The 13,510-nt window shown below is 35.8% G+C and overlaps 1 protein-coding gene across 2 annotated transcripts in view; it reads right to left on the minus strand.

The window, feature by feature from the left end:
• The window catches only part of Elp3 (elongator complex protein 3), a 57,357-nt gene that overhangs the window by 7,919 nt on the left and 35,928 nt on the right, over window positions 1–13,510 (minus strand). For both annotated transcript variants that reach the window (XM_089100544.1, XM_089100542.1), the window contains exons 6-9: window positions 8,520–8,629; window positions 6,640–6,857; window positions 3,754–3,886; window positions 264–391 (exon numbers count right to left, since the gene is read on the minus strand). In XM_089100544.1, the coding sequence (XP_088956670.1) occupies window positions 264–391; window positions 3,754–3,886; window positions 6,640–6,857; window positions 8,520–8,629 (589 nt within the window). The remainder of the gene's footprint in view (window positions 1–263; window positions 392–3,753; window positions 3,887–6,639; window positions 6,858–8,519; window positions 8,630–13,510) is intronic.

Here is a 13,510-nt window from a genome sequence, read left to right on the forward strand (position 1 = left end):
GAAATTTGATACCTGTCAGAACCCAGCTTAAATCCATGAACAAAAAATTTATCACAAGCGAAAAAATTTCCAATCGTGGCACGAAATAGAACTGAATAGAATATTTGCCACCATGGCCATTTTTTTCATTGGCTGATGTTGAATCCGGCTACTAGAGCAAGATTTAACTTTTTTTTTTCAAACCCAAATTAAATATTGAACAAAAAAGCAATTACAAACATAAAAATCCATTTGACATTAACTCAAATAATTAAATTACTTACCTAAATGTGTCATCTGAACATTTTCTGAGTCTTAACAATCCAATGAGTATATCTTGCTGTGGATCTTCATACGACAAAAATGTCTCCCATCCATTGTTAGCAACATAGTCTCTTCGAACAAGTTCTACCTACAGATAAAAAAGAGAAAATAAGAGGCTACAAAGGGATAAAAAAGCATGTGTATGCAAGGGCAGATACAGAAATGTTTGGGAGACATCGATAAAAATTGGCTCCCCCATCGATGTTTTTCACCCCTCCGACCATGTAATTAGAGCAATTCTCGGCCTTTTAGAAGGACACGTGCCCTTAACCCCACCCCCTGGATCCGTCCCTGCATGAATAAATTGAACATCTTAAAAAAAAACACTTGATACATTCAGGTTGTCACTAACAACTACTTTTCTGTTAATTTCCTTCTTTTTTTTAACTACATTGCAAACATAAAAAAAGTTACAAAGAAATCGAATTAGACAGAGAAATAAGCATACGAGAACTAGAAATCGATATTTGGAAATATATCACTAGACAGAAAAGCTTAGTGATTAAAAGCCTTGCGCGGGACACTATATAGAAGTATTTTAGTTGTAAATTTATTGTTAAATAAACTCGGAAAATGTAGGCGATGAATTGCTGATGAGAGAGACTTGGATAAACAGGGTTCCTTGTGGGTCGACCCTTAGTATTCAGACTTTTGCGAGGAAAAGTGCAATTCAAATAGCAGGGTTGTAAATTTGGACACTCGAGTCAAGATCACACCCGCTTTGCAAACTTTTTTTTATTGATGAACAGCAAAAAAAAAAAAAAAAAAAAAACACTTCCTTTTTATAGAACATATAAGGCTGGATACTTGAAAGTAATACCTCTTATGAGAAATTATCCAGAAGCCTGTTTGATTTGGTCTACTTTTTATATTTTTAAGATTTTAGCGTTAAAACACTTTATTTGCTCTTGAACTTTGAACGTTCAGAAGAAAGTTCAAAAATTAGGATATTTTTTCCAATACAATTTTAAGTACTAAATATTTTTTTAAACCATTTGACAAAGGGTGAACTAAAATATACTAAATCATATTGTATATTTCCTATTAGATGTTTATTTTTAAACCGAGATAATAATTTATTGAAAAACAACACATATTAAAAAAGCAGGAAGCCCTGTATCCGACCTTGTATTGCTACTCGGAAAAAATACTCTTATTTACATCAGTGTATTCTAGTATCAATATTGCAGAAACTGAACAAAAAATACATAAATAATTACTCGAGAGAAAAAAACGCAAAATTCATAATTCATACCTCTGCTGACAACGGTATCGCAACCAACCACGGAAGGCCAAACTTTCAACCAACACTGCCTGAGACCACAGACCCACACGAACATGGAAAACTTACTAAGTAGACAGCGCATAATTTTCAAGTATTCTTAAATGAGCATTAAAAATGGCAACGCATTTTATTTTTTGCATTTTCTCCATCATCTGTTTCAAGGGTTTAATCGACTTGGTTTCAGAAATGCCAGAATAAGGACGAAAAACGAATCGAAACTCTAAGTTATGGTGACATTTTGATACGATATAAAAAATGTGTTTGGATATTTTGATTATACAAGAAATAGTTGTCCTCAGCTAATAAATAAGATGAAAGTTAAAAAAAGGTATTTGCAATTAGATAAAGAAGAAAAAGATTAAGGAATTTAATAAAGAGGTCTCCTGTATAGAATAAACCCGAAAAAGACGTTTTTCGCATGGCCTTAAAGTAGCATAAGGCTACCGAAAGTGTCAGAAGTCCGACGTATTTACGACAATGAACGGAAAAAAAAATCGAACACCTAAGGTAAAACTATTTTTCCTATATCAATGAAATATATATAGGAAAGGCTAACCTGTCACGTTTTTTTTTCCAATGGCAGCTATCCCTATTTATTCGTAACCCCAGACCAAGATAATCCCAATCAGTTAAAACAAGTTTAATGAGATATTCTTTTCAAATACAACGGTTGACTCCCCTTCACAAACTGTTGTTTTTTTTATCAGTGTGCGCGGTATTTCACTCGACTTGTCCATGTTCCATCTTAGTAGGTCGCTTTCCAAGAGGGAACTTAGCGTTGGTTTTCCCCAAAATCCACTAGGAAGTCATTTGGCGCTTCAATATAAACTCTCAGTTGACCTAGTGATTCCTACTAATTCCTAGTGATTCCTGAGTAAAGTTTATTTCTGATGCGAATGAGAGGTAAGTTTAAACTTTACCCGCACCCTTCTTAATGTGTAAATATATACCCTGAATTGCATCTTAGTAGGTCGCTTCCGCGTGTAATTGCTGCTAAAAAAAAATCGTAAAAATCGTTCAAACCAATCTATCTTTATACACAGAATTTAGTATCCATTTATTTATCTGTCCTTCTACTGACTTGCAGGTAAGTACTCAAGCTAGAAACGTGAATTTTTTTTCAGAATAGTTTGGGAACGATGAAAATAGCGATGAACAATAAAACAATACGAATAAAAAAAAAATCGAACAGGAGCGAATCAATAAAAATTTATTTGAAAAAAAGGAAAAAATGAATAAAAAAAAAAAAAAAATAGAAATGACAATTGTATAAAACCAGCTCATGATTTGAAATTTTTATGTCAACTCATGGCCTTAATTCTGCTCCTATTTGTACCATTAGTTTTCTTAATCAGATGAGTGAATGATGTGCCTTGACTGGTATTATTTCAAACATCAGGAAAAGTGCAGGTATTCATTTCAAGAGTTCATTGTGTAAACTCGTTTCAACAACTGCATATCATCAAGCAATAAACTCTGCGAAAAATGTGGCCCGATCCCACGTTTTGTGAATAAAGGATGAATGGTTGCCAGAATTGTTCTTGTTAAGCCCTATTCACAACAACCTTTAGCTAATTCTCATTTCAGCCAGTCAAGTTTTTAATAGTTCCTTTTTTTATTAGTCTGAAAATTCTAAGTAATTTCAAATTTAACCCCAAAAAAAGTTCTCGTTAAATTAGTGCTGGCTAAATTTCGGTATTAGCAAAATCTCATTGTGAGTGGTTGATTATCAATCAAGCTGGACCAAACAAAAAACATGACGGCCTCAAATAGGTTGGAAGTAGGTCAAAGAAAGATTAATTAACTTCATGGGGGGGGGGGGGTAAGAGTCAAGCTAGGAACAGATTGAGATGAAGGAGAAGCACAGACAACTGTGGTGGCTTTGTGCTGCGATGAATGGTCACTTATAGTAGTAGTATTATATGTACAAGCCCTCTTCAAAGATTTATCTTTTGGTAATGACATTACAACTCAAGTAAACGAAGTAAAATCTTTAGGTGAATATGCTGATTCTCCCTTATCGGTTCGAAATCAAATTAGCCACATACTTTTGATTACTTTAAAGACAGTCTAGCATGTTACATCAAAGTAATTATTACTCTCTGCTGATTAAGGCCATAGCCATGGGGGGGGGGGGACACACAGTTACTGGGATAAATTCATACCTCATATGGTCGGACTTTTTGATGAATTTCTTGGATTCCTACTTCTCTAGTTCTGACATCACGGCATTCAGTTCCAAAATCTTTCATTCTTGCTAAGGCTAATTCTCTTAAGTTGCCATGCTCAACCCCAGAACTGAAATATAAAAGGAAGAAAGAATTAAGGTCACAGAAAAATATCAATTCTACCCACACAGGGTTACCACGTTCAACCTCAGAGTAAAAATGTACAACAGGCAGATTATGAACAACAGTCGTAGCAGATTACGACTTGTAACTATACAGGGTTGCTATGCTCAACTGCAAAGCTACAATATAAAATAGATCAGTGATGAAATATGCCCCTCAAAAATTATAACATACTACCAAACAAAATTGTTGAGCTCAACTCATAGCTAAACTGCAAAGCAAATCAAAGACACAAAAATGCAGTTTTTGCCAAAAAAAAAAAAAAAAAAAAAAAAAAAAAAAAAAAAAAAAAACACGGAGAAAGGATCATCTCCAACTGGCCTAGGATGCTTGAGCTATATTTGATACACTGCTTATTCTAAAACAAGATTAATGGGCTGGTAATATTACTTATATTTCGCCAATATTGGTAATTACTACTTATGGGTTAACTGGATAGTTACAAATTAAATAGGTAGCTAGTGTACACAACAGACGGTAAATTTCTCAAGACAACTTTGATTCATAACGCAAGTAACAGTCAATGAAGTAATGATTGTCCGTAGTAGAGATGGTGGAAGCCCCCAAGACGACCTGGAATTCATTTTGTAAGTATATATTATACTCAAGCCCTGCAGATGGGGTTCTCAAGCCCTATACAGCTAACCCGGCCAGAAAGGGCCGTGCCAAGCAAGCTACTGCTCAATCCTGCTATTTAATTCCTTCAAACCGTAGATCTTATCGAACCCCCACTTTGTTGACATAAACTAGTTTTGCCCGCATAACTCTATGGTTCCCTTTCCTTTAAATACGACTTACCTCCAACTCTTCTGCTTCTCTCTAAATCTTTAATTATTGATCTTATAATCTAATTCAGGTACCTAATTATTCAAAATCTAGTAAATCTTCTATTTCTTCATTTAGTCTTTTTTAATTTCAGACAATTGTTAAGGTAATTTTTACATCAGTTAAATCAAAACGATTATTTCACCACTTTTGACCAATCCAAAGAGTCAATTTTGTAAGAAAAATCGAAATGACACCAGACGTCTTGAAGTGCACATAGATAATTAGGGTAGTCCTTAGTACCATAGCATTAAATACAAGATTTCAATTGGAAAAAAAAACTGTCTGCCACCAGTTTTGACCATGTGTGTGATTCATATTAGGCCGGTTCTAATGCTGGAGTATTTCCTGTCAGGGAATATCTATCAACTCTATTTGTAAGTAATATAGGATCATTGCAGAAATTAAAGTTTAATTCAACCAAGTCTTAGAGGTACGAAGATGAGTGACTGGAAATATTGATTTTGTCACTTAAGATCTATAAATACAGCTCCATCGATGCAAAACTAGTATTTTTTAGCAACTAAAATACTTCTTTTCAGTGAAATAAAACACATCTTTCAATCTAATCAACTGTCTAAGTCTAATCTAAAGAGCACTGCCCGTTTGTGACTTAGTTTTAAATCTATTTTTGAAATACGGTCCATATACAGAAAAACTCTGAGGACATTCCAAGATAAATCAGCCACTATTCCATGGCACAAAAATAGTCCTTATTTTTGCTTAATGTGTGGAGAAAATCTTTTTCATTTTGTAGAGGAGTACAAAGGCAGATTTAAGGAAATAAATTTTGAGGGGAGAAAGTTTAATTGATAATAATAATTGGACAAGAATAATGAGAAATAATAATTGCTTGGGTAATTTGTAAGCTGGGTAAATTCCTGAGACAACGCCTGAACTATAGTTTTTTACGCTTTTGTTGGATTAGATTTACGTATTCATGTGTTAGATATAAAGAGAATTCGATACCTTGGAAGTCATTTTGTGAGCCTTAACGTCGGCTGACCATCACAAAGACAAAGGGCTTATAAGCGAATTCTCCCAGGGGACTAGTCATCATTGAAAACTATTGAGAATTTGTGGTTTGAGTATGAAGTTTGATTGAAAAGACCGTGAAATTATTTCGGCAAGGTTTTCAATCCAAGGCACCACAGGGAACGTCCAAAGTTACCAAACTGATCAAATGACATTTCTTTTGGGCTAATTTCTGGTGTTTTCTTACCAAGTATCCAGAATTTTTAAAATTATTCCTATAAAATTTCTAGGGACTAGCCTTTCCTGAATTTCAAAAGAAAATTCTGCACTATTCAATCGATAAAAACAAAAGTCACACTTTTTAAGGATATATGTTTCAATGAACTGGAGATCTCTATCTTTAGCACAGAACGAAAGAGGTTAAACGTTTTTTTCTAAAATTTCTGGAAAAGTAGATTAGCAGATTAGTGGGCTTTTAGTCTTCAGTCATTTATTCGGAAATATTATTTAATCTCTATAAATTACAGCAAGATCATCCAGTCAATTCTAAATAGTCTGGCTACACAAACTAAGCAAGTTTATAAAGGACGAGATAGGCTGTGCTTTAAGGTATCGAATCCCCTTAAGTTATGTTACTTGTCGGTTGGTGTCTTACTCGTTTTGTCACAGTCCTTGCTGGCATGTGAACATATAGATTATTATTATACATAATTTTTCCTTGTGGATTAATTTGTAAAACTATTATGAAAATATGGTTCTCATGAGACCAGTCACTGAGGACATTCCAAGACCATTCAGCAACTCTTTCACGGTAAACATACTGCGTAGACTTGAATCAATTCATTTGAAAAAAAAACTTAGGATTAAACACCTCATGTGAGCCATTAAGATCAAGCTTACCTGACGAGAGGCATAGGTATGTCTCGTTGAACACGATATACCCTTGTCCAAGGAGGAACAAGGGCAAGAATACGTGCAACAAGGTCCACAAGCGTATTAGGAGGATAGCTTTGATACCGTCCAGTCTTCCAAAGCTCGTATAGACCAGTACCACGAATAACTAATGTTGGATATATCTTTAAGCCGTCGGCACGAAAGGCAGGATTTTCAAAAAATTCCTGAAAAAAGGAAGAATATCCCAGTCAAATATAGTATGGAATTTCAATTTCCTTATAATAGCCTTAAAATACTACTTTTTTTTTAATGCCCATGTCCATTCCTCCCAGTAACGAAAACTGTAACAAAAATTTACTTTAAACCCTAGACGTCACCTACTCTTCTTTTTAAAAAGATTAAATAACAGCTGAACCAGACAAACTTCAAACCACCATGTGCTACAAAAATAAAACAATCTATTAAAAAAGAAATTGTCTTTCCCGTAATTAAGGGCGTCCTCCCGCCACAGGAGGTCCTTCTCACGTTGGCCTATTTTACTATTTCAAATCTTTTCCAAATGGTGGTCCATCGTGTCTCCCTCACTAAAAAAGAAAAATTAATTTATTCTCAAAAAAGAGAATAATGAAAATAATCCAAGCAGGATCTAAAAAGCTTGAAACCATACCAATTTTAAAGGTTTTACCCATTTTACAGAACAAGTCTATTAAAACCATGGGTCTGTAGGAGTCTAGATCTTTCAAACTGAATCCATAAATTTAAAATAAGACTCCGTATCGTTCATTAAATTTACTCGATCCACATAATATTCTCTTTTTGCAACGTTTTATTTGGTCTAAATTTATATTAACAATAACTCATTTTTATAATATAGATATTTTGATTGAATAGTTTTTTATACTGTCATAGAGACTAACTTAATCTTAACTCACGCTTTTCATTACGTTACACAGTACCACCTTCAAGGAGATTGCAAAATAGACAAAGTCCTGGTCAATCGCTTTTGTTTGTTTGTTTTTTTTTGTGCCCACAGACCATCTTTTTCTTTTAATGGTCTTGCGTCTGAAAGAAATTTATTAATCAAAAAAATATGTTTCAATGTACACTTAAAACAGAAAAACAGTGAGGAAGCATGGAGGCCAATGAGCTAAATAAAAAAATTTAGTTATAAAATTAAATTATTTTAATTAAATTATGTTAAATAATTAAATTCTAAAATTTAGTTAGCTAATTATAATTATAAAATTTCCCCGCTTGAGATTTTAACTTATTTCTTTCGACATGGAGATGAAATGTAAACGATTTTTTTCGTTTTTTTTTTTGTCTATGGCCCTACTCATTACTAGCCCAGTAATCAAAAACAATTCCTCCTTATCTTTACAAACAGTTGTCATTATTTTGTTTTTGCTTGCATAACGCTAAAGGAACGGTTTGGAGGAGAAATTTGTGCACAGTTCCACATTTCTAGATGCGCGAAAAAAGAAGAACATCTGGTCATCATAACTGAATGTGGACTGAGGAGAGGAGCACCCAAAATTAAAAAGCCGCTATACCCATCCCCGATGCCACCCTTAAGCCAAATTTCGAAAATCTCGGGCGGCAACAGTATATAAAAAAGTTGTAATTAAGTTAGCAGAATTGAAGCTTAAGAGAGTAACTTCTAAATATTGATAATAAAAACATGCCTTCATTTAACTCCATTTTTTTTATTCAAAACGTAGATAAATTCCCTAAAAACCTTCGGAATTCGGCTATTAAATTTGAAATAAGTTTTGGAAAGTCAGATTTACCAAAGTTTCTCTAAAACATAGTTAAGGACATTCTTTAACTCAAACACAGAAGTAAAAAAAAAAAAAAAAAAACTTCCTTGATTAACTAAAACTTACTATGAACTGGTCCACATCTCTTTCAAGACCAACATTTGGCAAATCGGGCATCATATGAGCAACAACTTTGAATCCACAGTCTTTCGCAAGATGAAAACTTTCTGTCACAGCTAAAAAGAGGACACCACTAAAAGAGAATTCTTTATTACAAGCAAAGAATAAAGGAGATGCAGTTAGACGTGAGGGTAATTTAATTCTAAGGAAGCCTGGTTTGATAAAATTAGACGGAACTAAACAAGCTCCTACTCTGAATGATTAATTGCCAACTAGTGCACCCAAAATTATTGCTAAAAGAAGTCGCGAGTTTACCACCTAAAACTCGGGGATCGAAGTCGTCGCCATAACGTAAATTATAGGCGACCCAACTAAGGTTTAGTGAGCAGTAGTAAAAGTCGAATATCCTAAAATTTACAATATGTACATATACATTTTATTTACAATATATTTTAGTGAATAACAATCGATAAGGAACAAGGTAAATAGATATACAACACAAAATTTTAAAAAGACACAGAGTTAAACTTTAAATAACACTAAATAGCATGAGACCTTTTGGGTTTCAACCTTCTGGCCACAAGTTCCGGTATTAAAGGTCTAGTTTCTTTGGTGGCCTAACCAGTCTTCCAACCCGTGTTCTGGGGGAAGGAGCCTCTGCGAGAAGGGCGCCATTTGGCGCCCATCTAGGCGCCATTGGGCTGCTGGAAACATGGGAAGGAGCTTTATTTCTGGGAGGTGTATTTATAGGTGGCGTAATAAATGGGATCTCTTTCATAATACAGACAGCTTGATGATCTTGAAATTCAGCATTTGGGTGATATGTGTCACGTTTGGCTGTGTTGTCGCCTGAATTTAGTTCATTACGAGGCTTGGCATCTTGGGCTTTTTCTGAGTCTTCTAGATTTGTCTCATTTAGAACTTCATCGGAGCCTGTGTTGCACATCATGCACAAATGAAAATCATGAGGTTCACATACTACAGCAGCACACAGGTTACACCGAAGCTGCTTTTTATCTTCTGGCTTGTCACCGCAAATATAACAAAATAGATGTCTATCGTGAACCATGCACATATCTTCTAGAATCTGCAGGCACAACTCCGGTCTAAGTCTTTGGATCACTTCCTGAATTGGGAAATTAGGCTGCAAGTGCTTAGAACTGATTTGTTTTTCCAAATATTCATTTGTATGAATGATAGCATACATCCCGCAATTGTATGCATCATTTTGTTTATGAACAGGATAGCTTTTGTAAGACAGTTTTAAATATCTTTCATCATTTTTACATAAGGCTTGAATCCTCTTCAGAATAATATCTGCCTCATTTCTGTTCGAAAGATTAAAGCCATCCATCATGTGAAAACAAGATTCTTTAAAATTTATCACAGCCAAAACAAAATGGTTTCTATCAGTGTCACTTATGTATTGTCCCGCTTTAACATGAAGGGGCAGGAGCAATACAGAGCAGTGTTTAGGCACTTGGTACAATGTTTTTGATAATTTTTCCTTCTTATCTAGTTGGGGAGTTGCAGAAACGAGAGGGACATTGACATCGCAGCTTATAGTAAAGACATTCTGAAATGATCGACTTACAAAGTTTATGGCAAACGATACAGCTCTAGTTGTAAGCCATTTATTTGGAGTCAAAATAGAGATAAAATCCACCACTGAAAAGGGGTTAACATCACACTCATATAGGATAGGCCAATAGGATTCAAAAAAGGCCAGCTTATTGGGATTATTCAGTTGATAGTCACTATCAAAGAGAAGGCCGAATTTTTTGCCCAAAAGATACACCAGTTTTTCCTTTGCTGCTGCTGATATTTTGTAGCTGCTAAGGTCTAGTGAATATGGAAGATCGTTACCAAATCTTATTATATTGCACATTTTCCTTATCCTCCTTTGACTATAGCTTTCAAGGAATGGCTTCTTTTTAAGAGGCTCCGAATCTAAGACTACTGCTGCACCTGGGAAAGTAAACGGTTCTGCTTTTCTTTTCCTCGATTGCATCTCAAGAATATATCCTCTTCTCAGGAATTCTGGGTCTTCAACAAGTGAACTCATGTTTTGCATCTGATGGACGACGCGTTTCTTCTCGTTGAACTTTGGATAGAAAACGTTTTCACTTCTAATCTCTGGGGGTGAAAAGTAATGGATAGTATTTCTTTCTATGCGAGATATCATCTTGATCATCACTTTGAGCTTACAAAACAACAAATGATTGTCGTAGCTCGAGCGATGTTCTTATGTACAAGAGTGACGTCATCACTTCCTAAATGTAATGTATACAGAAAATGACGTCAAGACTATATGCTTTACTATGGTTTCTGTACGATCTACAATAATTTCATAACTAAAAATGACGTCATACCAATTCCTCTGCTATTGCAAGTCCGATTAGATTGGTATCAAATTACTATGTACCAGACTTCAAGTACAGAAAATGCCTTCCTAAAAGCTCCCTCTATTCTTTTTTTACTATTTACAAAGTTTTAAGAGAAGAGCAGTGCGGTTTTAGAAAAGGTAGAGGATGTGTCAACCAAATTTTCACCTTTGGTCCTCAGTTTTATAGATTATGAGCAAGCGTTCGACTCTGTTGATAGAAGAGCTTTAGTAAAGGTTTTATCCTTGTACGGTATACCAGACAAATACATTAAAGTGATTAGAGCTATGTACGAGAATAATACTGCTGCGGTTAAGCTAGGAAATGAGGTTAGCAGCTGGTTTTGTATTAAATCAGGAGTTAAACAGGGTTGTGTTCTATCCCCCTTTGCATGGATTATTTTGATGGAATTTGCTTTAAGGAGCAAAGGAAAGGCAATGGGAGACCATGGAATCAAAAGGGGAAGAACAAGTCTCCTGAAATTAGATTATGCTGATGATCTAAGCATCCTTGATGAAAGTGTGAGCAAAATGAATGAAGTTTTAAAGGTTTTGCGAGTTCAGGGTGCTAGTATTGGTTTGAAAATTAATTTTAGGAAGACTAAGTCACTAAGGCTAGAAATAAGTGAAGATTAAAAGGTGACGTTGGGTAATGAAAAGATCGATCAGGTGGGCAGCTTCACTTACCTTGGTAGTATTATTAGTAAAGATGGTGGAAGCAGTGAAGATGTTAAAAATAGAATAGCCAAGGTTACAGTCTGTTTTTTCACAGTTAAAAAAAAGTTTGGAACAACAGATATACAGTTTCACTAACCATGATGAGAATCCTAGATGATGCAGTAATGGCAGTTGAAAAACATGATTGTGGCACATGGGCATTCTAGAGAACAGATGGAGAGGCGCGAGCGGTTTTCCAGAGTCCCTAGGGGCGAGTTCTTCTAAGTACAAAGCTATCTGACCTAGCTTCAAACAGTAGGCTATGCGAAAAATGTGGCTCAATACTGCTTTCTAGGGCTATAATGAAAGAAAGGTTGAGGTGGTAAGGGCACGTTGTGCGGATGAAGGATGAAAGATTGCCGAAGATTGTTCTTTTCGGCCAATCCTCTATGGCTAAACGGAAAGCACGGTGCCCCGGACTGGGGTGGAAGGACGTCATAAAGGAAGATTTAAAGGAAATAGTAATTTCGTGGGAGAGTACAAAAAGGGACGTTTTGGATGGATTGGGATGGAGGAGGAGCGTGCGTAGCTGTGTTGGCCTCAGGCGGCTTGGTGCTGCGGTGAGTTGTTAGTAGTAGTAGTAGTAGTTTGGCCCAATTCTCTAAGCAACCATATGCGCCGGTGAGGTAAGTAGATGGTGTCTTATTTTTTTCTTGCATATCTTGAGTGTACAATAATTTCGAAGAGTCAAGTGCCATGCAGCTTTCCAAAAGTCAAATTTAAACAAAAGCGCAAGTTGGTCCAGACAATTACCAGCGGTATGAAAATTCCGGCCAAAGTTACGCCACGAGCGAGCCCTAGTCCTAAATCATTTGTCAAAAATTCACCCGTAGTCACACCAAGGACTTCTAATCCCCAAACTAAGACAGTAACAAGGCCCAGCAGTAAGGATAAAACCCCATGCGCGAATTGTTCTGAATACGTTAGTGAAATCTCAGCTTTAACTAACACATATTCCGCCCTTGAGAATCAACTCTCAGCTAGTCATAATGAACTCTTACTACTTCGAAATGCCCACAAATCACTCCAATCTGATTTACGTGGCCTCCAGAATTTAGCTGACGAAAGAAAAGCAACTATTGACACCCTAATGACTCAGTTAAATCAGTTGCGAATCCTTTCTCCCGTGCCACCCGCTAAATTACCCTTGTCTCCCTTTAGCTCTGAAATGAATAATTATATACAAGCCCCGGGCGATCAGACTTGTAACTCATTAAGTGACGTAAAAAGTGCATGCAGCGTAAGAATGCTCTTCGATGACAAGGCTTAGGGGAGTGTTAAATTAGCTGACGTAAGTGTAACTGACGAGAACAAGTCTCGTGACCTTCAACCGACTAAAGATTGTCGGTTGTTTTCAAACTGCTAACTGTTTTTGAAAAAATAGTTCAACAAAAAGGTACGCGCAAGTCCTTAACTAACAAAGAACGTAATATTATATGCAGGTTTTTCGAGAGTGGTTTTTGTAGGAAAAGGATCGTTGTCAGTTTATACATGTTTGTAAGCATTTTATCTCAGGATGTTGCAAAAATAGTAACTGTTATTTCGTTCATCGTAATATATGCGCAGGTTTATCTTGTGTCGACAGTGCTTGTAATTTGGACCATGCTTCTAGGTCATCGATCACACTTAAGAATTTAAATTTGTCAAAAAACAGAAAAGCTACCCCGGCCGTAGGCCAGGTTGTGTCCTCATCGCCCCATCGGTCCGATGCCACCGTCAAGTATCTAAATAATATCTGTACCGTTTTTTCTAGTGGACGTTGCTTTGGTTGCACTAAAGCACACGTTAAGGTTCCTCCTTCTTTTTATCTACCTCCAGGAAGAAAATTGCACCAATCTGTAAAAGATATAAATTGTAAGAGCCACTCCTCCCCCTTTGGCCGTCCTTTTTTAGTACA

The sequence above is a fragment of the Artemia sp. Qi Xiang Cuo genome, chromosome 14 (assembly GCF_049724085.1).
Source record: "Artemia sp. Qi Xiang Cuo chromosome 14, ASM4972408v1, whole genome shotgun sequence".
In the NCBI taxonomy this organism is placed as follows: Eukaryota; Metazoa; Arthropoda; class Branchiopoda; order Anostraca; family Artemiidae; genus Artemia; species Artemia sp. Qi Xiang Cuo.